Source organism: Eschscholzia californica, unplaced genomic scaffold, assembly GCF_041429995.1.
Source record: "Eschscholzia californica isolate CP2 unplaced genomic scaffold, dmEscCali1.0.p SCAF_5, whole genome shotgun sequence".
Classification (NCBI taxonomy): Eukaryota; Viridiplantae; Streptophyta; class Magnoliopsida; order Ranunculales; family Papaveraceae; genus Eschscholzia; species Eschscholzia californica.
The window spans coordinates 46,283,936-46,309,534 of NW_028238472.1; the positions used below are offsets into that span (position 1 = coordinate 46,283,936).

The following is a 25,599-nucleotide window of genomic DNA, read 5'->3' on the forward strand; positions in this document are numbered from 1 at the left end:
TTAGGATCGGGCGGACTAGTATCGATCGTCTAACGGGTGAGCTCAATGGGTCGGGACTCGATAAGAGGCCTAACCCGTGTTCTGCCCGCTTCCACTCGATATTTCGAGTCAGGTACGCCCGACTCGGGTGCTTCTCGGGCGTCGAGTCATCTCGGATCGGTCGGTTAGGGCTGGATTTCGAATTTTTAGACCGTTTTCCCGGCCCTAGGTATGACCCTTCCCAAAATTGTGTGATCTTTTATTTTATTGAGAGAAAATAGAGCGATGAAAAATATTAAGGATGAAAGAAGATAAAAAAAAACTCTTAAAAAGGGGGCCAAATGGAAGGTAGGAAAATATTGTCTTTAGGGTTGGGTAAAAGTTAAAAAATTTGAAATCTATCTTGGACAATCCGAGTCTTTTAGGGTTTATGCACTCGTGAAATCTGAGCGCAGGTCCAACCCAACCAATTTGATCAAATAAATGGGTCGAGTTCCGAATTTAAAATGCTAACCGATATGTTGTCCGAGTCTGAGTTCAACTCGTTAGTATTTGTCACTTATTATTGTTCGTCTATTCAAGAATAGAGATGAAATAAGAAGTGTGTTTAATCCCAAATTGTGAGGAGAGAATATATGTTTGGATGTCCTTCATCTATAATTGTCTAGCTTCTCGAACATTCATTAAGCTCAAGTGACTTACTGAGCCTTGGCATTGATGTGTTAATATAGACAACGTCGGGAGGTACTATTCTTTTGAGTAGCGCGTAAACGTGTCCTCCTTTTGGATAGTGTAAACCCGACTGCGGATCCCCAATATTCAAAAAATTAACGGGATTTGGACGAGTTTTAGACACTAAGATTTTAGAAATTACATGTCCAAGTTTGCCTGATAACTGCGCTGGAGATAAAATTCTAGATACGATCGAGGCGACTAGATGAGAGAATAAGCTCGCGTCTATCTGACATTGTGTGGTTCCCACAAGGTGTGGTTACATATGAGGGGATAGCCCTTGCTTTTGTTTTTCTCTCGTATGCATCGAGCTCGTCTAGACAAGAGATTGTGATGCCATTCGAATTAGCCATAAGAAGTCTGGACACAATCGCATTTGAAAAAACTATCGTGTCTCTTACCAAAATAAGTCACGCATTGAAGATCCAGATACATCAAAGTCCGACATCTAAAATCACGCAAATCAAATTCATAAATTAGGAAACCACCTTACATTTTTCACATTGAAATACATAACATAGCAAAAAATAATTGAACTCTATACATTCTCTTAAAAGAGGGCAATCACTTGTACCATAAAGGCTAACAAGTATTCTCTATTCTTATCTCCTTTGATTCTTGGTGAATATGACTAGCAACATCAGTACGATGACTCACAAAGAGGATCATGTTATTACAAAAATGGTTGGTTATATCATTTGCGTAAAGTTTACATCATTATCAAAAATTTTGAACTCCTAGTTATAGTTGATTATGTATTTGATCAGAACCGTGTAACTATTAACCCAAGTAATTTTAAGTAAGATTTATGAGGTACACGTGGAGGACATTACTTTAAGCAATCTCTGTAAGATAAATTCATAAACCACACACCTGAAAATCATAAACTTATATGTAATATGGTGAGAAATTACTATTTCAAGCATATAATAATCTCTTTTTCCATTCCCTAATTTCGAAAAATGTTAAAAGATCATAAATACGATTCAACCACCCCCACGATCTCACAACAAACTAATCCATAAAAATATGTTTTTGGAAGAGAAGTAGATTCCAAATTTCTAATATAGTAAGAATGGCCAAAAGGACCTATTTTAAACTACCTTATAAAGACAGGGACTTATTTGGAAAATATATTTTATTTTGAAGTCCAACTGACAGCACTTAAAGTTCTTCTTCTCGTGAAAAGCAACTGTGAGAAGATAATTAAAATTCAATTCAATTCAGTGGTCAATCCAAGGCAGCTAGGTATTTAGTTATTTCTTGGAATCTCTCTCTCTCTCTCTCTCTCTCTCTCTCTCTCTCTATTCTATATGAATGTTCTATTGACTTAATTATGTTTAATTTTCTCTATCTAAACTACTTGATCACAAATCAACCCACGTTTTCTTCTTTCATTTTTGGTTTTTTAATGGAAGATTAACAATTTTCTATTTATATATATCTCTCTGTTTCTGAACTTTCTTTCAATTGGAACTTAGAGAGAGAGAGAGAGAAGAAGAAAAAACAGAGATACCCAAACTTGGGTATAATCATTTTATCTCTGTAAGACATTGTGGAATTAAGTTTCTCTCTCTAAAAGATTGAAACTTTGGAAGAAAATATATCTGGGTTTGGTTGGATTTATCAGTTTGGGGAGTTTTGAGGTGGGGGTTTAAATGGATCATGGTGATCTTTATAGAGTAGCTAGTTTAAGAAGAAATAGTTCATCAATATGGAGGAACAATACTTTAGAAGTATTTTCAAGATCTTCAAGAGATGAAGATGATGAAGAAGCTTTGAAATGGGCAGCTTTAGAGAAACTTCCTACTTATAATAGAATAAGAAAAGGAATTCTCACTGGTGAAGAAGGTGAAGCTAAAGAAGTTGATATTCAAAATCTTGGGTTTCAAGAGAAAAAACAATTGATTGAGAGATTGTTGAAAGTTGCAGAGGAAGATAATGAAAAGTTCTTGTTAAAGCTCAAGAATCGTATTGATAGGTATTCACTCTCTCTCTCTCTCTCTCTAACAATTCACCTCTCTTCTCTCTCTAGCAACCCATGTCTCTCTCTCTCTCTAACAATTCACCTCCTCTCTCTCTCTCTCTCTCTCTCTCTCTCTCTCTCCTCTCTCTACAAGCTCTCTCTCTCTAGACTCTGTTTGACAATCTTTATGTTTTTCTATTTTCAGAGTTGGAATTGATATTCCAACAATAGAAGTGAGATATGATCATTTAAGTATAGATGCAGAAGCCTATGTAGGAGGAAGAGCTTTACCTACAATTCTCAACTTTTCAGCTAATATCATAGAGGTAGTTTTAATTCTAAATCCAAACTCATTTACTTCTTTTTTTTCCTTAAATCCATCTTCCATTTTGGGTTTTTCAATCTTATTTAGAATACCCATTTTCTAATTTTGATTTTTTTTACAGGGTTTATTGAGTTCTCTCCATATTCTTCCTAGTAGAAAGAAACCATTTTCAATCCTTCATGATATTAGTGGAATCATCAAACCTTGCAGGTAAGAACTATCAATCCCACTACTCAAATCCATGCAATTCTTTGAATTTTAGGGTTTTAGTGAATTTAGTGATTCATTTTCTTATTTTGTTTTTGTAGATTGACATTGCTTTTAGGTCCCCCAAGCTCTGGAAAAACTACTCTTCTCTTGGCTTTGGCTGGCAAGCTTGATAAAGATCTTAAGGTAAATAAGATTTTGATTTCTTCTAGTTTCATGAGTGAGATTTTATTTTCATTTTTCTTAGAGTAATTTTCGTTTTCGAGTCGAAAACTGAATTGGGTTTGTTGATTAAACAATAGGTATCAGGTAGAGTGACTTATAATGGTCATGGAATGGAAGAATTTGTCCCACAAAGAACATCTGCATATATTAGTCAATATGATCTTCATATTGGAGAAATGACAGTGAGAGAAACCCTAGCCTTTTCGGCTAGATGTCAAGGAGCTGGAAGTGGTTATGGTATGTCAAAATCGAACTATTTTCATCTAAATCAATTCTAAAGATGTTCTTTTCACAAAGTCTTAATCAATCAGTGTTTTTGGTTCATTTGCAGATATGTTATCAGAGTTGTCAAGGAGAGAAAAAGCGGCAAACATTAAACCTGATCCTGATATCGATGTTTACATGAAGGTGACGCTTTGTTCTTAAATCTATTTGATACCCTTCTTAAATATTATCGAATTCGTTAAGTTTCAGGGGACTGGTTTTGTATGCTTTAGAATGTTGAGTAATTTGTACTTTTACAGTCAGCAGCATTGGAAGGACAGGAAGCTAGTGTTGTCACGGACTACATTCTAAAGGTATAATCGAGATGAAACGATCAATTCTTAAGAAAGAAATTCCTAAAAACTTATCGATGTGAAATTCTTACGGATTTCTCTGCAAAAAATTTCAGATTTTGGGCTTAGAAGTCTGTGCTGATACAATGGTGGGGGATGAAATGTTGAGAGGTATCTCGGGCGGACAGAAGAAGCGAGTTACAACAGGTAAAACAGGCCGTATATGTCTTGAAATGGAGATTGAATTTTGCTTATATACTGACAGAATCGTAACGATTTTTCGTGATGCTATCTTATAGGGGAAATGTTGGTTGGGCCTGCAAAAGCATTGTTCATGGATGAGATATCTACTGGTTTAGATAGTTCAACGACATTTCAAATTGTGAATTCGATTAGGCAAACCATCCATATTATGAATGGAACTGCAGTTATCTCTCTCCTTCAGCCCGCTCCTGAAACTTACGATCTCTTCGACGACATTATTCTTTTATCAGACGGGCAAATTGTGTACCAGGGCCCACGTGAAAATGTTCTCGAGTTTTTTGAGTCCATGGGCTTCAAATGTCCTGACAGAAAAGGAGCTGCAGATTTCTTGCAAGAAGTGACATCGAAAAAGGACCAGAGACAGTACTGGACACGTAAAGATGAGCCATACAGTTTTGTCAGTGTCAAGGATTTCGCAGAGGCTTATCAGTCATTTCATGTTGGTCGAAGATTAGGAGACGAACTTTCGACTCAATTTGACAAGAGCAAGAGTCATCCTGCAGCATTGACTACTAAACGATATGGAATTGGCAAGATGGAACTTCTAAAAGCTTGTGCTTCAAGAGAATACTTACTGATGAAACGAAATTCATTCGTTTATATCTTCAAGTTGGTTCAGCTTATGATAATGGCTACAATAACGATGACAGTTTTTCTACGTACTAAAATGCATAGAGATGGCATCGTGGATGGTGGGATATACTTGGGTGCTATGTTTTTCACTCTTATGATGATTATGTTTAATGGGTTTTCAGAGCTAGCTATGACTGTTATGAAACTTCCTGTCTTTTACAAGCAAAGAGATCTGCTCTTTTATCCTCCGTGGGCATATTCAATCCCTACATGGATTCTCAAAATTCCTATCACATTTATTGAAGTTGCTGTTTGGGTTTTCATCACTTATTATGTAATTGGATTCGACCCAAACGTCGAAAGGTAAAGAACATTAACCGAATCTTACAAGTTCGACATTCGAATTCTAGATTGCTCAGTACTAATGAAGAGATTTCGGAAAAATATTGTTTTTCAGGTTGTTTAGGCAGTACCTTCTCCTCCTATTTGTTAACCAGATGGCTTCAGGACTGTTTCGAACAGTTGCAGCTGTGGGAAGAAACATGATTGTTGCAAACACAGTTGGAGCATTTGCTTTGATTATTCTCTTGGCTTTGGGTGGCTTCATTTTGTCTAGAGGTACTTTTATCAGAACTCGATCAAATGATTTTCAGTTTTTTCTCTCCGAATTTCGTTGTTTTGAACATCGAAAATTATTCTGTCTTTGCTGCAGATAATGTGAAAAAATGGTGGATATGGGGATACTGGGTATCACCTCTGATGTATGGGCAGAATGCAATTGCAGTAAATGAGCTTCTTGGGGATAGTTGGAACAAAGTAAGTATTATGGCCTGCAAGTAGAAAACAAGAACAAAGATTTAGTATTTCCACTCGAAAATCTGATGTTTGAATTTCATAACTATTTTGTAGCCATTTCCTGGGTTTGAATCACTAGGAGTAGCTATTATTAAGTCTCGTGGATTCTTTGCCGAACCATATTGGTATTGGATTGGAGTAGGAGCATTATTCGGATATGTCCTCTTATTCAACTTGTCTTTCACTTTGGCGCTTACTTATCTTAATCGTGAGTATTCTCTTCCATTTTTTGTTCAAGATTTTGGATTTGAGACAACATTTTTCTAATCTTGTACGCGAATTTCTTCTTCAGCATTTGGAAAGCCTCAAGCAGTTATACCTGATGATTCAATTGCCATAAAGGCTGGAGAAGAGTTGCAGTCAATTTCTAGCAAAAAGAGCTCCACGAGTCGTCGATCTGCTGGTGACGAGGAAATTAAAAGAAGCACATCAGCAGCATCATCTTCGGCAAGGTTAGAAGCCATTGAAGCTAATCAAAATAAAAAGCGAGGAATGGTTCTTCCATTTCAACCTCTTTCTATCACATTTGATGAAATTACATACTCGGTCGACATGCCACAGGTAAATTTAAGGTTCAAAATATAATCAACTGATAATTTAAGTTTAAAAATACTATAAAAATAAAACATAGGTTGAAATTCAAACTTATTTTGAATTTATATAGGAAATGAAAGTTGAAGGAGTTACCGAAGATCGATTGGAACTTCTAAAGGGCGTTAGTGGAGCTTTCAGACCAGGAGTTCTAACAGCTTTAATGGGTGTCAGTGGTGCTGGTAAAACCACTCTTATGGATGTTCTTGCCGGAAGGAAAACTGGTGGATATATCGATGGAAACATTATGATATCTGGCTACCCGAAGAAGCAGGAAACTTTTGCTCGTATATCAGGATACTGTGAGCAAAACGACATCCACTCTCCTCATGTCACAGTCTATGAGTCCATTCTCTATTCTGCTTGGCTTCGATTACCTAGTGAAGTCGATCCGGCAACAAGAAAGGTTGGTTAGTTTGACATATATATAGGTTTACTTTTGATTGAATCAAACAAGAAAGTAAATATAAACTTGATCAATAATTCCCGCAGATGTTCATTGATGAAGTTATGGAGCTTGTAGAGCTAACCTCGTTGAGCGGAGCACTAGTTGGGCTTCCTGGTGTAAATGGGCTCTCAACTGAGCAACGGAAGCGGTTAACCATTGCTGTGGAACTTGTTGCTAACCCTTCTATAATTTTTATGGACGAGCCAACATCTGGGCTTGATGCCCGGGCTGCTGCTATTGTGATGAGAACTGTGAGGAACACTGTAGACACAGGAAGAACTGTTGTCTGCACCATTCACCAGCCTAGCATTGACATATTCGAAGCCTTCGACGAGGTGAGAAACACAGCTTAGATTAAGAGTATCACTATCATTTTATGGAGTGCGTAATATACCATATTTAACAACTCTTTGAAAATCTTCGATATTACAGCTTTTCCTAATGAAGAGAGGAGGAGAGGAAATTTACGTTGGGCCTCTAGGTCGCCATTCTTGCCACTTGATCAACTACTTTGAGGTAAATCCTGTCAAAAACTAAAAATAACAATTTTCAAATTTCTACTACTGAAAGACTAACGAAAAATTCCAATCTTGTGCAGGGAATGGAAGGAGTTAGTAAAATAAAGGATGGTTATAATCCTGCAACATGGATGTTGGAAGTTACTTCTGCAGCACAAGAAGCTGGTCTAGGAGTTAACTTCACCGAATTATATCGAAACTCCGAATTATTTAGGTGAATTGACTTATTTAAATTGAGATTCTCAATAGGACTTGACTCAAATTGAGCTCAATATCTGTTCTCGAAATCTTACCGATCTACAATTGTGACTATTTTCAGGAGGAACAAAGAGCTCATCAAGGAACTAAGCATCCCTCCTCCAAATTCAAAAGACCTTTACTTCCCTTCTAAGTACTCAAGATCTTTCTTCACTCAATGCATGGCTTGCCTATGGAAACAATATTGGTCATATTGGAGAAACCCACCATACACTGCAGTTAGATTTTTGTTCACAACATTTGTCGCCTTGATGTTTGGAACAATTTTCTGGGATCTTGGTACCAAAACGTAAGTCATATACTGAACAACAATGCTTGATTAGCAAAAGAAAAATTTTGGACATGCTAATTGTCACTGGTCATCAGACTGTTGCTTTTACTGTTTTTGGGATATGATTCATGAAGATGCACATTCCCCTAAAATGTAAATAGTGAAACTGGTGTCAATTTAGCGGGGTCCTACCAAAAGCCATACCCTCATTGCTAACACTTCTCACCTCCCTTAATTGCCATCATTTTGAAATTTGCAGGTCTAAGAGACAGGATTTATTTAATGCTATGGGTTCTATGTATGCTGCTGTTCTCTTTCTTGGTGTACAAAATACTTCGTCGGTGCAGCCCGTTGTTGCTGTTGAACGAACTGTCTTTTACAGAGAAAGAGCTGCTGGAATGTACTCTGCTTTGCCATATGCCTTCGGACAGGTAATACAACTATTACTCTTTCAATATTATATCTTCGTCTTGATCTGATTCTTCCAAGAACTTAGGAAGTACAGGAAGAGAAAACTAGAAGAGATTTATTTTTTTCCTTCTATATTCACCGAATTTGCTTCTTATCCTGCAGGTGGTGATTGAGATACCCTATATCTTCATTCAATCTACAATCTATGGACTTATAGTATATTCCATGATAGGATTTGAATGGACTGCTGCCAAGTTCTTTTGGTATTTCTTCTTCATGTTCTTCTCTTTGTGCTACTTCACATTCTATGGAATGATGACTGTTGCCGTTACTCCTAACCACAACATTGCTGCCATTATTGCTTCTGCTTTCTACGGATTATGGAATCTCTTCTCAGGATTTATCGTCCCAAGAACGGTAAGTTCCTATTGAAATACCATTCCTAAGTACTTTCTTGTGTTAGTTATTTTTTCCCTTTTACTAATACTATATCGACCGATTTCAGAGAATACCAATATGGTGGAGATGGTACTACTGGGCTTGTCCAGTTGCTTGGACCTTGTATGGGTTAGCAGTAACACAGTTTGGAGATATTCAAACACCAATTGAATCGGGCGAATCAGTAGAAGTGTTCTTGAAGAACTATTTTGGGTTTGACCGTGATTTCCTTCCAGTGGTTGCTATTGTTGTTCTTGGGATCAATGTTTTCTTTGCCTTCATCTTCGCCTTCTCTATAAGGTCACTCAACTTCCAAAGACGATAGAACTATTCTACCGAGCTATTACTCTCAACAAGTAACATCTCCAAGAGAACGATGAGTTCTCTACAAAAAGTGTACTAAATACTCTTAATTTTTTGTTGTTTTTAACTTTTCACTATGAAGTTTGATTTGTTTACGTCGATTGTATGTCAGATACTAATTTATCATTGTTCATCTTCAATCATAAAGTGTAAATTTGTTGTTCTTAGCTATGAATATATTTGGGTTCCAAAGTTGATTTATTTAAGTTTTAAGATTTGGTTTTGTTTCTCTATTATTATTTGACCTTAGGAGAAGGGGTATATTTTCAAAAATGGAAAGTAACAGGGAGCTAAATTTAATTATATCTTAACTTATAGTACAAGACATTGTCAATATGACAGAAGGAAGATTTTGCTGTAAAATTAAAGGAACATGGAAATGAAAAAGTCAACGGTCAGATTAACATGAAACTTATTAAAATCTCTCTCTCTCTCTCTCTCTCTCTCTCTCTCTCTCTCCTCTTTCTTGTCAAGCTGACTCTCTCAATAGATTGACTTTTGACTAGTTTTTCGTTTTTGTTCAAGTTCTCAGACTTATCTGAGCTTAAACAAACCTACTCCTATGGACTGATTAACTAGTAGTATTAGTATATAAATCTTCTTCTATCATTGATTTTCAAACAACTATGACCCATGATTAAAATCTTCCATCTCTCTGCAACTAATGGAAAGAATAAGAATAGATTAGGAAACAAAACCACCCCGAGTTTTGATCTTTATTTCATTTTCTTTGTGAGTAAGGTGGGTTTGAGTTGTAAAATCAACTAGTAACTCTCCAAACCTGAAATAACTGTGGGTTTGTTGAATATGTGAAGTGGAAGAATTGTGGGTTATTGAGGTTTTAAGGTGGTTCTAATGGATACTGGTGAGCTTTATAGAGTAGCTAGTTTAAGAAGAAATAGTTCATCAATATGGAGGAACAGTACTAGAGAAGTATTTTCAAGATCTTCAAGAGATGAAGATGATGAAGAAGCTTTGGTGTGGGCAGCTTTAGAGAAACTTCCTACTTATAATCGAGTAAGGAGAGGAATCTTAACTGTAGGAGAAGGTCAATCAAGAGAAGTTGATATTCAAAATCTTGGATTTCAAGATAAAAAAGAATTGATTGAAAGATTGTTAAGAGTTGCAGAGCAAGATAATGAGAAGTTCTTGTTGAAGCTCAAGAATCGTATCGATACGTATTAACTCTCTCTTTCTCTCATAGTCTCACTCTCTAATCTGTTTTTTTTGTTCTTGAAGTCAACCCTCTATCTCTCTAAATTGATATGTTATAAGTATCTTGTTGGAGGTTTGACTATTGGTTTTTGTGTTTGTTTTAGAGTTGGAATTGATATCCCAACTATAGAAGTAAGGTATGATCATCTCAGCATAGATGCAGAAGTTTATGAAGGAGGCAGAGCTTTACCTACAATTCTCAATTTTACTGCTAATATTATAGAGGTAATTTTAATTTCTTATCGAAAAGCATTTAGTCACTTACTATCTTATATATATATATATGTGTGTGTGTGTTCCTATAATCTTCTTTTCTTTTACAGGGGGTTTTGAGCTCTCTCCATATTCTTCCTAGTAGAAAGAGACCATTTTCAATCCTTCATGATGTTAATGGCATCATCAAGCCTTGCAGGTAAAAACTCTGTCTAAACTCGATAGCGAAAACTTCAACAGCTCTCTCTTTCTATATATATACTGATTTCATGTTGTGAGGGTTTTGTAGATTGACACTACTTTTAGGCCCACCAAGTTCTGGAAAGACTACTCTACTCTTAGCTTTAGCAGGAAAACTTGATAAAGACCTCAAGGTAATGAAAATTTTAGCCTACTCGGATTTCATGTCCTAAGTACTTGATAACTTGAAATGGATTCTGCTTCTAACATCAGGTATCAGGGAGAGTAACTTACAATGGCCATGGGATGGACGAGTTTGTTCCACAAAGGACTTCCGCGTATATCAGTCAGTATGATCTTCATATTGCTGAGATGACAGTGAGAGAAACCTTGGCTTTCTCGGCAAGATGTCAAGGAGCTGGAACCGGTTACGGTTAGTCCTGAAAAATTGAATTCTTCAGACACACGTACATATAAATACGAATTTATGTACAGAACGAGTGTGGGAGAAACAGAGTTTCACATAATCTGAACAAAAAGTTTCAATTCCTGGAAAACTCTGCAGATATGATGACAGAGCTGTCTAGAAGAGAAAAGGAAGCAAATATTAAGCCTGATCCTGATATCGATGTCTACATGAAGGTGAAGAATTCTCTGAGCTGTTGAAATTTATTTATATTTTTAGGCAAAAGCTAAAATTAGTGCCTGGAGATTTGAGGTTTTTTTTTTCATGCAGGCAGCAGCATTACAAGGAAAAGAAGCCAGTGTAGTTACTGACTATATTCTAAAGGTATAATCCCTGAAAACTTATCATCTATGACTACGAAGAGAATCTTTACAAACTTATCAGATACCAAATTCTTGAATTTTCTGTCTTTTACCATCTGAAATTTCAGATTTTGGGTCTGGAAATCTGTGCTGATACGATGGTAGGTGATGAAATGGTAAGGGGTATCTCTGGTGGTCAAAAAAAGCGCGTAACAACAGGTAGAACAACTCATGCTTGAAAATAGAGAATTGTTAAGTTTTTTATTGTCAAGTAGATAACTTTGAATTTGATTCCTCACTTTAGGGGAAATGCTAGTCGGTCCGGCAAGAGCCTTGTTCATGGATGAGATATCGACCGGTCTAGATAGCTCAACGACATTTCAGATTGTGAACTCCATTAGGCAAACCATTCATATCATGAACGGAACGGCCGTAATATCTCTTCTTCAACCAGCACCAGAAACTTATAACCTCTTCGATGACGTAATTCTCCTATCTGATAAACAAATCGTTTACCAAGGTCCCCGCGAAAATGTTCTTGAGTTTTTCGAATATATGGGCTTTAAATGTCCCGATAGAAAAGGAGTCGCAGACTTCTTACAGGAAGTAATCTTCTTCCCTTTCCCTGATCCTAGTGCTTTACTCATTTCATTAATTTTTTTGTCGATATCTAGTTATGAACTTTGTCCCCATTATAGGTGACATCGAAAAAGGATCAGAGACAATACTGGTCACATACCAATGAGCCGTATAGTTTTGTATCGGTGAAGGATTTTGCAGAGGCTTTTCAATCGTTTCATGTAGGGCGAAGGTTAGGCGATGAACTCGCCACTCCATTCAACAAAGAAAGGAGCCACCCTGCTGCTTTGACAACAGAAAGATATGGAATTAGCAAAATGGAACTTCTAAAAGCTTGTACAGCAAGAGAATATTTACTAATGAAAAGGAATTCATTCGTTTACATCTTCAAGTTAGTTCAAGTGAGTTAACAAGGCCTAATTGAGTTTTGTTCTCAAGCTCCAAACTAGTGATTACGCTTTACATAAGTAATAATGCTCGTTGCACCAGTTTTCTCGACACGCTAATTGACACTGATCATCTGACATTTGCTTTTACTATTTTCTAGACCTGAAGATCCAAATCCTATAAAACAAAGTATATAATGAGTACTTGAGTAGTGTCAAAAAAATTGTCTAGGGAGCTTGTATCGACCTAGCATTGTCCTAACATTAGTTTATTTGATTTTCAGCTTATATTTATAGCGGCAGTAGCAATGACTCTATTTCTACGTACTAAAATGAAACGAGATAGCATTGAAGATGGTGGGATATATTTGGGAGCTACATTTTTTGTTCTTACTGTAATTTTGTTTAATGGGTTCTCGGAGCTTGCCATGACTGTTGTAAAGCTTCCTGTCTTCTACAAGCAGAGAGACCTGCTCTTTTTCCCTGCATGGGCGTATTCTCTTCCTACATGGATCCTCAAAATTCCTATCACATTTGCAGAAGTTGGTGTTTGGGTGTTCATAACTTACTATGTAATTGGATTCGACTCAAATGTCGAAAGGTAAGATCAAAGACCACTCCGTGAATTTCCAGATTCTACAAGTTCATTAATGGTATTTGAATTTTTTCTGCAGGCTATTTAGACAGTACTTTATACTCCTATTTGTGAATCAAATGGCATCAGGACTGTTCAGAACAATTGCAGGACTAGGAAGAAACATGATTGTTGCAAGCACATTTGCATCATTTTCTTTAGTTATCCTTTTAGCCTTAAGTGGTTTCATTTTGTCACGAGGTATTCTAACGGAACTTCAAACCTAAAGCTGATGTTGGCCCTGGGCTTTTTTTTTTTGTTTATCTGTTTTTCCTCTTTTCTGATTTTGGTTTTATCTGGGTTTTTTGATAATTCAATTTTCTACATCATTCACTCTTTCATATAGAAAATGTGAAGAAGTGGTGGATATGGGGATACTGGGTATCTCCTTTGATGTATGGGCAGAACGCAATTGCAGTGAATGAGTTTCTTGGGAAGAGTTGGAACAAAGTAAGAAATACAATTATACAACTTGCATATCTGAAACCAGAAAGAGAAAATGTTTCCTAACTGAATAAGCTAAGGTTTGATTCCATTTACTGCTAAATAGGTTCTTCCTGGTTCGAACGAAACACTAGGAGTGCTAGTTATTAAATCCCGTGGATTCTTCGCTGAACCATATTGGTATTGGATTGGAGTGGGAGCATTGTTTGGTTATGTTCTCCTATTGAATGCCCTCTACACTTTAGCTCTTACCTATCTTAGTCGTAAGTGTTTATCCGCTCTTTCTTTGAAAAGATTAAACTTCAGTAAAAGTTTCTAATACCGTGATCCATCTGATGCAGCATTTGGAAAGTCTAGAGCAGTTGTAAATGAAGAGTCACAAACTAAAAGAACAGAAGAATTGGAGTCACTAACCGGAACCGAGCTAAGAGAAGAAGCTAACAAAAAGCGTGGAATGATTCTTCCATTTCAACCTCTTTCTATCACTTTTGATGAAGTTTCCTACTCTGTCGACATGCCGACGGTAAATTCACGCTTCAAAGACTGATAATGTCTATCTATCGTCACATGAGTTCGATAAACAAGAGTTTAATTTTTTTCCAGGAAATGAAAGGTCAAGGAGTTACCGAAGATCGGTTAAAGCTTCTGAAGGGTGTCAGTGGAGCTTTCAGGCCTGGAGTTCTGACAGCTCTAATGGGTGTAACTGGTGCTGGTAAGACTACTCTTATGGACGTTTTGGCTGGGAGAAAAACCGGTGGATATATTGACGGAAACATCATGATATCTGGGTATCCAAAGAAGCAGGAAACCTTCGCTCGCATATCAGGATACTGTGAGCAGAATGATATTCACTCTCCCCATGTTACTGTCTATGAATCCATTCTCTATTCTGCGTGGCTTCGGTTGCCCAATGAAGTAAATTCTGCAACAAGAAAGGTCAGTTTGTTAGAGAAACATTTGGTTTTCTATCCACCTAAAAAGCATATAATAATAGAATAGTTTACTTGAAACACTAAAGATAACAAAAAATTAGACAGACAAGAGAAAAGTGATTTTCTGTTTTGATCTAGTTGGGTTAAAGCTTAATGAAAACTAATTAAAGGACTACAGATGTTCATTGAGGAGGTCATGGAGCTTGTGGAGCTAACTCCGTTGAGTGGGGCACTAGTTGGTCTTCCTGGTGTCAATGGGCTTTCGACTGAGCAACGGAAGCGCCTAACTATCGCTGTCGAGCTTGTAGCAAACCCGTCTATAATATTTATGGATGAGCCAACATCTGGGCTCGATGCAAGGGCAGCTGCTATTGTGATGAGAACAGTGAGGAACACAGTCGATACAGGAAGAACGGTTGTGTGCACCATTCACCAGCCCAGCATTGACATATTCGAAGCCTTCGACGAGGTGAAACTGTGGGAGAAGTACAATAGATGAATAAGCTAGCAATATGTCACTATCTGTAAATATGTCCAACTTAATGGGAATATCTTTCATGTTGCAGCTTTTCCTAATGAAGAGAGGAGGAGAGGAAATTTATGTTGGTCCATTGGGTCGGCACTCTTGCCATCTAATCAACTACTTCGAGGTAAAGGCAATGTCCTGAGTCACTTGCTGGTTTAACTCTTGAAAGCTTCCTTTCATTAACTACTGAATAGTAATTACTGACAAGAATGTCTTTGATTTCATACAGGAAATTGAAGGAGTAAGTAAAATAAAAGAAGGTTACAATCCGGCAACATGGATGTTGGAAGTTACTTCAGCCGGACAAGAAGACGGTCTAGGGATTAACTTCTCTGAAATATACCAAAACTCAGAAGCATACAGGTGGGGTTTACTTAATGGAGACCGCTCTCGGTTATAAGGACATGTCAATATTTTCATAGGCTTGGGCTCCTATGATTCACCTGTCCAAATTGTGCAAACTGTGGGCAAACATGTACGACCCTTACTCTGTACAACACCTGTGCGAACCTTAAATAAGGAGCTGAAGCCGAAAAGAAAATTGATGGATCCAATTTTACAAAAAAAAAAAAAACATTGCCTCAGAAAGTTCTGGCCATCTCCCCTTTAACTTAATAGTGGAATTTTGGTAGAAAATTCCTAAAATTATGATAACTATTTCCGAACTTCGTCTTATTGAAGATGCTGTATGATGACTATTTTCAGGAGAAACAAAGATCTTATCAAGGAACTAAGTATCCCTCCTTCTGGCTCAGGGGACCTCTACTTCCCGACTAAGTACTCAAGATCTTTCATCACTCAATGTGCAGCTTGCCTGTGGAAACAATACTGGTCATACTGGCGAAACCCTTCATATACTGCAGTTAGATTTATCTTCACAACCTGCATTGCCTTGATGTTTGGAACAATATTTTGGGATCTTGGAAGCAAGACGTAAGTCATCATGAAAATCCACAATGTCACTAAAATGGATATAAATTATTCTTTGGTCACCAAATCTTTTTCATGATTATAAGTTCATTGAACTCTAAACTAGAGAGAAATATGTTTATGTACATTCTCAATGTCAAGACTCAAGAGTAATACATTTCCACCTTTCCACAAAATGCAGGGGTAAAAGACAAGATCTCTTTAATGCTATGGGTTCTATGTATGCTGCGGTTCTGTTTCTCGGTGTACAAAATACAGCTTCGATACAACCAGTTGTTGATGTTGAGAGAACTGTCTTTTATAGAGAAAGAGCTGCCGGCATGTACTCTGCCTTGCCATATGCCTTCGGACAGGTAACAGTTATTTTCTTCTGAGAAGTTTTCTTTTCCCTGTAAAAGACTGAGTTTTGTTGAAGAAATCTACTTGTCTTGTGTCTTTACCGTTCTCATTGCTGCAGGTGGCGATCGAGATGCCTTATGTCTTTGTCCAGGCTGCAATCTACGGAGTTTTAGTTTATGCCATGATTGGATTTGAATGGACAGTTGCCAAGTTCTTTTGGTATTTCTTCTTTACGTACTTCTCATTGTTATATTTTACGTACTATGGGATGATGACGGTGGCCTTGACTCCTAATCACAACATCTCCGCCATTATTTCTTCGGCTTTCTATGGATTATGGAATCTTTTCTCCGGCTTTGTAGTGCCACGAACGGTATGTCCCATAATTCTTGCTCGAAGAATGCTTTCGCTCCTTCATTTGAGGATTGAGTTGCCATATTCTTTGTGCGTGTGCGTGCGTCTGTGTGCGTGCGTGTGCGTGCGTGCGTGTGCCTGCGTGCGTGTGCGTGCGTGTGCGTGCGTGCGTGTGCGTGCGTGTGTGTGTGTGTGTGGAGTACTAAAAAGGGTAGACAATGTTGATTTGTTAATACTTTTTTGGTTAAATACAGAGAATACCGATATGGTGGAGATGGTACTATTGGGCTTGCCCTGTGGCGTGGAGCATATATGGGTTAGTTCTAACACAATTTGGAGATATACAAACAAAGATTGAATCAAATGAAACAGTGGAAGAGTTCTTGAAGAATTATTTTGGGTACGAACATGATTTCCTTCCCGTGGTTGCAGTCGTTGTTGTTGGGATTAATGTTCTCTTTGCTTTCATCTTTGCATTTGCCATAAGATCATTTAACTTCCAAAGAAGATAAAGAACGTTCTCGCATTTTATCCCTAAGAACATAAGTTTGTTTATCAAGTAATTAAAGTTGTACACATTATTCTTGTTGTTTCAAGATATGTAAGTTTCTATCATGTACAGTTATCATGTATATTTTCAAGTTCATGTAATCCTTTCTAGTTTCTGATTTGAGATGAATAAAATTTGAGTTCTTTGTCGAAGATTTTCATTTCTTCTTGTAATGAAGAATTCTATACTAAAATTTAGACATCCTGAAACCCTTTCACAGAAATTCATGAAAACAAATATCAAGTAGTGTTGTGGATATGTATGGAAAATGTTGTTCTTAAAGAATGCATGGAAGGTGTTCGACGTAATACCTGAGAATTCAATAGAAAGTGCAGAGACATTCAAACGATCTTTGAAGAATTACCAGAGAGAGAGAGAGAGAGAAGAAAGTGGTTTTGGAGAAGATGAAGATGGACTCACTAGACCTTCATCGTTTCTACTTTCTAGTTTAGTGGAGTAGTAGTTTATATGTTAGTCGGGAAGATCCTTTGGGCACTCCGGCGTCGTTAAAAGTAAAAAAGGAACACGTCGCTAAACTACAATTACGTCGCGATTAGCAGCGTCGCAAAAATAAAGCGTCGCAAAAATAAAGCGTCGCAAAAATAAAGCGTCGCGAATCAAACGTCGCTAATTCATATAGCGTCGTATAAAGTGGAAGTGTTGTTCAATCAAAACACTAGGAAGCGTCGCTGAAACAGTCTTCCATGCTACATATTGAATATATTTATTGTGATCAGAAGCTAACTGTATGACCAATATCAAATTTATTGTTCTGTTCTCTGACTAACTATTCTGTTACGACCAATATAAAATATAGGGAAATTTGGCCAAAACTCCCTAAAAACTTTGGCCTTTGGTTAAAAAGGATTGGACAATTTTTTATGGGCTTCGGCTCCCTGTGGCATTTTTGTAAATTATCTAATATAGGGAAAAGACAAAACTGACCTTATTGCAAACTAGTTTGCAAACCAATTTGCAAAGCAGTGCAAACTAGTTTGCAAGGCAAACCAGATTGCAAACTAGTGCAAATCAGTTTGCAAAGCTTTGCAAGGCAAACCAGATTGCAAACCAGTTTGCAAATCAGTTTGCAAAGCTCTGCAAGGCAAACCAGATTGCAAACCAATTTGCAAAGTAGTGCAAATCAGTTTGCAAATCAGTTTGCAAACTAGTTTGCAAAGCTTCGCAAAATCAAACCCTAACAAAATAAGTAACTAAGAAGTAAGATTATATAAAATGTGAGGGTTTTTGGAAAATCTGAGGGTGTTTCTAAAATTTTCCTTTAAACAAAGGTCAATTCAGGTATACAAAATTAAGGGATTTTTAGAATTGTCCTTCAAGCCTATTTCCAAACTTTTCATGGTGCCTAGAAGGAAAAAAAGATAACTTGTCTTTTTGACAAAAAAAAACAAAAAATTGGGTCTCCAGCCCAATTTCCTCTAAAGTATATAATTCAGCCCGTACTAATTATTGTGTTAGAGCATCTCCAATGGGACACTCAATCTCTCACACTTAGAGTGCCACATATGACTTTTTGGAGTGTATGTTAAAAAATCATCTCCAATGGAACACTTTGTTAGACACTCTATTGTGAGTTGGACACATTTATTATTGAGTGTCTAGAGAGAGAAACTCTAAAATGAGAGTGTCTACTTGAGACTCTCTAAGTGTTACTTTATAATTCCAACCAATAGAAAACTTTGCTTTTCAACTATTTTTTATCTATTGAATTGAAGAGGGACATGTGTATTAAGTAAGAGATTTTAGAGATTTTAGAGATTTTAGAGATCTCCATTGGAGACCAAACAAATGTAGAGTGTCTCTATATTGACACTAGGAAAGAGAATCTTTATTTGACACTTGACAACTAGATTTTTAGAGTGTTTATTAGAGTGTCCCATTGGAGATGCTCTTAGTAAATTGTCTAGCTCCGGACTAATTAATTATTATGTTATTGAATTGTCAAGTTGTCGCTCTCGCTTTCCAATCTTGACTTTTCATGAAGTTCAACCTAATCAAAGGAAATTTGCAGGGAAGTAAGTACTCCACCCTAACAGGGAGAAGAAACAAGTTTGGTAGGTAAATGTTTGAAAAGAAAAAACTTACAATATTGAGTATTGAAGCCTTGAAGGAGTTAATGCCTTCATTTGACGTGACAAAATTTGTAGATGTACTTTTTTTTTTTTGTTGCATAACAGTCTTTATTACAAAAGAGTTGAATAACATGAGAGGAGTGTTTATATAAAACTTAAGACACAAAATATAGTTGTCTCTTTCACGTAAACTTACAATATTTCATCATTAAACTTACAGAAAATTAGACTGAAGACCCAATCCTAATGTTGGTTTTGGTCAAAAGACACGTTAATATCTTGTCCTTGCGCAAACCCGTGTGCAAATGGTAGATAACATTGTAAACATAGCAAGCCTAATATGATGAATCAATTTTTAAAAGGGGCATTTGTTGTTTGGACCCCCTTTCTTATAATTGATTTGCTGATTTGTTGTTTGGACCCCCTTTCTTATAAGGGTTATTTCCCTAATGGCCCCCTACTTTGTGACCAGCTTCCCGCCTGGCCCCCTACTTTACAAGAAATATCCATATGGCCCCCTTCCGTTATAACACCGTCACTCTCTCTCCTCCATCATGTTTTCTCTCTCTGCCAACTCACGCCATATCATCTATTACGCCACCTCATCACCTCTCCGGCAGAGGTCGCCGGCCGGCCAAATTTCCGGCCGGCGACCTTCAATTTTTTTTCTCTCTCTAAAAAATAATTTTTTTTTTTTTTATTTCTTCTCACATCTCTCTCTAAACTCCGACGAAGGGAACCCCTTCGCCGGAGCTGTTCGTGATGAACAGACCTCTTAGGGTTATTTCCCTAATGGCCCCCTACTTTGTGACCAGCTTCCCGCCTGGCCCCCTACTTTACAAGAAATATCCATATGGCCCCCTTCCGTTATAACACCGTCACTCTCTCTCCTCCATCATGTTTTCTCTCTCTGCCAACTCACGCCACATCATCTGTTACGCCACCTCATCACCTTCTCCGGCAGAGGTCGCCGGCCGGCCAAATTTCCGGCCGGCGACCTTCAATATTTTTTTCTCTCTCTAAAAAAATTTTTTTTTTTAAAAAAAAATTTCCTTTACAAGAGAGAGAGAGAGATGTGAGAAGAAATAAAAAAAAATATATATTTTTTAGAGAGAGAAAAAAATTGAAGGTCGCCGGCCAGAAATTTGGCCGGCCGGCGACCTCTGCCGGAGAAGGTGATGATGTGGCGTGAGTTGGCAGAGAGAGAAAACATGATGGAGGAGAGAGAGTGACGGTGTTATAACGGAAGGGGGTCATATGGGTATTTCTTGTAAAGTAGGGGACCAGGCGGGAAGCTGGTCACAAAGTAGGGGGTCATTAGGGAAATAACCCTTCTTATAATTGATTTGTTGTTTGGAGGATGACTGAATGGTCATTTTAGAGAGAGAAAGTAAACAAGAGAGGGGGATATAGGGATCCAAATTGCAATATTGATTGTAAGGGTAGAGTGGGAATTTTTCTAAATATAACTTTAGAAAAAGAATATTCCCGGTTGATTCCGTCAAAAAGGAGTCCGAACATCAAGTCAATTGTAAGAAAGGGGTCCAAACAGCAAATCTCCCACAAAAATAAATTGGCCTAGGGAGGTTTGGCATACCCTGCAAGGCTGCAACTCAAACCAACCCTATATTTATTACTAATAAGAGAGAAAACAAGTACTTAAACCCCCTATTAAAACCTTGCTCCCAATGAAGCAAGTATTGAGATGAATGAACCAAGTCAACAAGAAAGCAACAGTCATTAACCCACAAAGGATTTGAGGGATGATAAATGGTCATTTCAACAAAATATGGGTCATACATTTTCATGATATATGGTCATTTCGTAAAGGATTGCCACAATAGATTTCATAAGATAATGTCATATAACAAAATCTTCATATAGTTTTGACATGAGCTAACAGCTATAAAGATACATAAACAAAATCAGAAAACAAGAAACAAAACTTCCTTCAGAACAACTCTCTTTCCATTTGTAGAGTGCCAAGATGTTTTCGACCCTCTGATGCAAAAGTACATTAAGATTTACCAGATACTTTTCCGTGTCTGAGGAACAGTCTCCATCAAGAACTGCAAAACGACATTAGAAAACTGTAAACGACTCTAACAACTTGATGAAACAAGAAAAAGGTGGATTATGAAGCCAAGAGATTGATGTACCTATTTTAGTCTTGAGGCCCAAAATGTAGAGATTACACTCATTCAATAAAAAATCTTCGAGAGATAGAGGGATGTTGTTTCCCAGATGCTTCTTTCATCTCACATCCAAGCTCAACTTCCATTAATCGATGATTTTCTTTAGAACGAACCATTGAAAAGGAGATGGTCAAATCGTCTCCTTCTCTAACACGTAAAGAAGGTTGAAGTAGGAATACCTGCACAGAATTTAAAGAGACAAATTTAATAATTAATGCAAGAACATCAAAACAGACAAACGAAAGAGAGGTGGCTATTTCTCTCTACCAATTATCAGTTATCACTATGTTATCTGAATAAAAGGTTGAAAATCTATGAGTAGACCACAATGGCCGCATAATTTATTATTTCGCATGCGAGCAAGTAGGACTAAACGTCTGATGGGTCAGTAGTAATGAGACTAGGTATCTCCGACTGAGAGCCAGAATGCTCATGTGTATCGCGGATAGTCCCACATTGCTTTGAAGAACATCCAGTCTCCAGATGTAGGTCACAAAGCAATTCCCTGTCTTGAACATACCTTTGGGTGGACTCGGTACATATGTTTGTCGAGTGGAGAAGTTGACTAGGCTCTCAAGAAAACACTTGCAACATGTAACTTAATGGGCCTGTCTGGTGACATGGTATTGGTGCCTAACCTTTAGGATGACTGAAGTCAATTTTTATAGACATGTGTCATTTTCTTTTCACAATCAAGAACTAGACTATCAGACAAAGTATAAAATATAAACTAGCACAACACGGTAACCTTTTTCAGAATGGGTCCATAACCAGAAACATGTAAGGGATACCTGGATACCATTGATAAACCCCTCGACTTGACGTATAGGTATCCTCACATTGAATGAAGAACCGGGTTCATAGTAGTCAGTTTTGCTTCATAAAGAACAAACAATGCGAAAAAGTGCAACAAGTTCTCAAACTCGGGTTACACTAACCTGTTGGCCCCAATGTGTTCCATTCTCAACGCTAGGAGCAGTTGTCAACTCAACCTCACGAGTAGCTGGACTAGCCTTGCTTCCCTGGGAACAAGAATAAGAAGGGTCAGGCATTTTGCTTGTAAGCAAATTTAGAATATGGTGAATAGCTGGAACGATGGCAAACAAGCACATACCCGAAAATGAACATCAAACCATCCAGCAAATCCACACAGTCTTGTCTGATCTATGTTGATTAGTGATGAAAAGGCTGCTTGGACATCACGGATTTCACTTACAGTTGCCGTCAAACAATCCATTTCTTTGATGATAGCGGGCACTCCTATGATTTGGTGAGGATGGAGATTGTTCCATATTGATGTCTACAAAATTAAAGAGGGTTTACAACATGGACAGCAGTACAAGACAACAGTAGAAATTTTAGAAGCAAGAAAAATTAAGACAAACAAATATAACCAAGAAATAAGAGGTGAACAGTCAGTTATTACCAAATGGCCCAACTAAGGGAATATAAACAAACTAAACTGCTTCGTAAATATCAATGATCCAAAAACCAAAATCCATCACTCACCTGCAGATAGTATTTCTTCTGCTCTTCACTAAAAGGCCGAGTTAGAACACTCATATCAACGCCATAATAAGTTTTAGTCTCGTTCAAAAAATTATGCCAATCGCCCATACAAGATTCATAGTCGCTCATTTTTTGTTCCACTAATCCAGACCTGATAGGAGCCATCCACATGCGAGCATGACTGGGATACCTGAGAAAACAAGAACTCTTTAAGAAAACAATAGGTCCAATTTAAAAACCATAGTAGCGGGAAAGAGCAAACACAGCCCCTAAGTATCTGGTATCAGATTTTGACTAATCAGACGTTACTATTTGGATCGATGCTTCTATTTAATCATTGAAAATCCCTTTCAAATTTCAATCTCATTCACTTAAAGGGAATGATTATAGTGAAACAGAAGAAGCTGACAAGTATTACGACGGCACATCGAGCACCAAATATTGAATAGTGCTCGATAGTTTTTGTATGAAGTTCCAGAAACTTGTGTTGGAAGAGATTGGTCAGTTTAATTTTCAAACACGGAATAGGGGTTTCACAGACATTCAACTTTCAAGAGGATACATTTACAAAAGAACAACTCCATTGTGGTTAGGAAATTTAAGCATGTTGACCTATGGAAAAGAAAAAGGAAAAAAGTACTGTAGAACTTAAAACCGAAGGATAATAAATAATTTAGGAGCTTCTCCTCCTGACACGCCAAGGAAAAGAAAAGATGGATTGATATTTCAATAAACAGTATACGAGTAACTTACATTGCTCCAGTCGGCTTCAACCAGCGATCACGAGCAAATATTACAGAATCAAACATAGATTCACGCAAAAGAAAATAACCCATCCACTCGGAGATAATTATATCAACTGTCCAAAAATGTAATTTATTTATGTCAGATTTTGACATCAATAAAATAGAAGACGCAGTACCAGAAAAAGAAAAAACTGGGAGAAGAAAATGGAAGTAACGAACCTTTCTCCGGAAGGGTAATATCTTCCACGGTACCCTCAATTACTTCAACTACATCTTGAAGATTATTAGCTCGAACAAGTTCGCGGGCATGTTCAGACATTTTAGTTGCTTCAACTGCATATACTTTCTTCGCACCAGCTTGTGCTGACCAGATTGCTAAAATTCCACTTCCTGTTCCTACATCCAGAACAGTCTTTTCCCCACATTTACCCAAATCAGTCTATGCATGTTTTTGAGATTATAATTTTTGAGAAGACGCATATCTAATCATGAACTGTTGTTGTTCATTTCACACCAATATTTCAACAAAAAAACATCTGAACCATTAGGTGTAAAGAGATTATAATCAGATAGAGATATACAAATGGATACTATTTTAGCTCAGGAATTGTGAGAAGAACACGGATTGGGTGAAAAAAATGTGATCTTTTCGTGTTCGTTTCCTTTTTCCTTCTACCCCTAAAACGATTATGAGGAAATAAGCAACATACAGAGAGAGAGAGAGAAAGGGGGAGAGAAAAAAGGTTCAGCTTTACTAACTCTAAGCAAAATACATGCATAAACATAACAAAATATGATCTTTTCCTACTTGTTCTAATCCTAAAAAACGAACATAAACCCCAAAAAATGTAGAGAGAGAAAGCTAGAGAGAGAGAGAGATGGGAAGTTTATACCTTTCCTTGAAACTGTTGTTTGTTTTGAAAAATGGAGTTATAATAAGCATCCATACGAACACGATCACAAAGCATCTCTTTCTGATGATAAAGAAACCCATAAGTACAGAAATAGTTAGCAAAATCAACGCCTTTATCAACTCCGGCACCACCACCACCACCACCACCACCACCACCGACACCATTACTGGTAGTAGCTCGGCCGCCGTTACCAGAGCTTCCCATGTTTACTCGGTGAGGAGTTTAGTGTATGAATGAGGGGAAAGAAATTTGAGAGATTTTTTTTTCCTTGTTTTTTCTCTTTAGGGCTGACTCCTTTATTATATACTTTAGGTTGGAAGTCGGAACCTGGCGTAGAGAGAGAAACTTTGTTTAGAGCAAGAAGGCGGGAGCACTTATTCAAGATTTAATCTGACCGTCCCTTGCTTGCGATCATTGGGTTTACCAACCGTAGGATCGTATTAAGGAAATTGAGTCCATTGACCCAATGGGAGGATTTATCAAACTGAACTTATGTACACTTCGCAAAACTGGTTCCGTGTGAAAATAAATCCCTAAATTGTCTCTTTCCAGCGTACACATATTCTATTAGACAGACTTCTTCAATCTATATAATAAGGGAGGAGGGTATGAGGGTATCTTTCCCCCTCATCTCAATGACTAAGATTTACTCTCTCGTGTTTATCTTTAATGATTAGGATTTGTTCTATCAAAGTTTGAGGGTTCAGATTTGGTTAAAAATCAACCAAGAGTTGAGATTATAAGAATAACATTTTTTCAAATATCTCGTTTTTCTTTGGAAAGACTTAAAGGCACCCATATTATTGTTGTAGGCGCGTATAGATCACCTCACGTAACGCATTTGATAGAACTGTCTGTGCTCGCCAGACGCGGGTTGTACCCTCTCACAACAACAAAGGATAAAGAAAGTTTGGTCAAATGACTCAATCCCACTCAAACAAACCCATTCGTCCTTCCTGCTTCAATAATAAGAGCTTCTTGAATTCCCTCTCTTGCATTTTTTCACTTGGCTAGGATTTTTTCTTGCATCCCCTTCTTCAACAGCCATATAAGACTGACTCGAAATCATTATCCAATTCCTAGCTCGACTAGGGTTTTATGATTTTTGTCTTAT

The 25,599-nt window shown here is 37.4% G+C and overlaps 3 protein-coding genes and 1 long non-coding RNA gene across 4 annotated transcripts; 2 read left to right on the top strand and 2 right to left on the bottom strand.

Moving 5' to 3' along the window:
• The first annotated feature begins 2,179 nt into the window (after positions 1–2,179).
• On the top strand, positions 2,180–9,173 carry LOC147539774 (pleiotropic drug resistance protein 1-like). Its single transcript, XM_086640792.1, has 21 exons — positions 2,180–2,692; positions 2,883–3,003; positions 3,124–3,212; positions 3,311–3,395; positions 3,512–3,671; positions 3,766–3,842; positions 3,959–4,012; positions 4,108–4,198; positions 4,291–5,191; positions 5,286–5,446; positions 5,541–5,644; positions 5,738–5,891; positions 5,976–6,244; positions 6,348–6,680; positions 6,767–7,057; positions 7,155–7,238; positions 7,321–7,454; positions 7,560–7,787; positions 8,029–8,200; positions 8,343–8,597; positions 8,686–9,173. The coding sequence occupies exons 1-21, from the start codon at positions 2,370–2,372 to the stop codon at positions 8,941–8,943; spliced, it is 4,344 nt and encodes a 1,447-aa protein (XP_086496918.1). The 5' UTR covers positions 2,180–2,369; the 3' UTR covers positions 8,944–9,173.
• LOC147539775 (uncharacterized) lies at positions 7,108–17,539 on the bottom strand. The gene is made up of 4 exons (XR_015225314.1): positions 17,343–17,539; positions 13,815–14,322; positions 12,097–12,218; positions 7,108–11,029 (listed from the first exon to the last, which is right to left on the bottom strand). It is a non-coding gene; the product is annotated as an uncharacterized LOC147539775 (long non-coding RNA).
• LOC147539776 (pleiotropic drug resistance protein 1-like) lies at positions 9,453–17,183 on the top strand. The gene is made up of 23 exons (XM_086640793.1): positions 9,453–10,159; positions 10,301–10,421; positions 10,520–10,608; positions 10,699–10,783; positions 10,863–11,022; positions 11,155–11,231; positions 11,326–11,379; positions 11,486–11,576; positions 11,662–11,963; positions 12,056–12,337; positions 12,607–12,923; positions 12,997–13,157; positions 13,303–13,406; positions 13,507–13,663; positions 13,742–13,923; positions 14,004–14,336; positions 14,511–14,801; positions 14,899–14,982; positions 15,088–15,221; positions 15,564–15,791; positions 15,970–16,141; positions 16,246–16,500; positions 16,736–17,183. The coding sequence occupies exons 1-23, from the start codon at positions 9,837–9,839 to the stop codon at positions 16,991–16,993; spliced, it is 4,260 nt and encodes a 1,419-aa protein (XP_086496919.1). The 5' UTR covers positions 9,453–9,836; the 3' UTR covers positions 16,994–17,183.
• A 3,383-nt stretch (positions 17,540–20,922) lies between the features above and the next one.
• On the bottom strand, positions 20,923–24,877 carry PRMT10 (protein arginine methyltransferase 10). The gene is made up of 8 exons (XM_086641530.1): positions 24,465–24,877; positions 23,791–23,983; positions 23,579–23,684; positions 22,826–23,015; positions 22,431–22,616; positions 22,255–22,338; positions 21,281–21,495; positions 20,923–21,190 (listed from the first exon to the last, which is right to left on the bottom strand). Exons 1-7 carry the CDS (start codon positions 24,687–24,689, stop codon positions 21,319–21,321), a joined length of 1,161 nt encoding a protein of 386 aa, XP_086497656.1. The 5' UTR covers positions 24,690–24,877; the 3' UTR covers positions 20,923–21,190; positions 21,281–21,318.
• Positions 24,878–25,599: the final 722 nt, after the last annotated feature.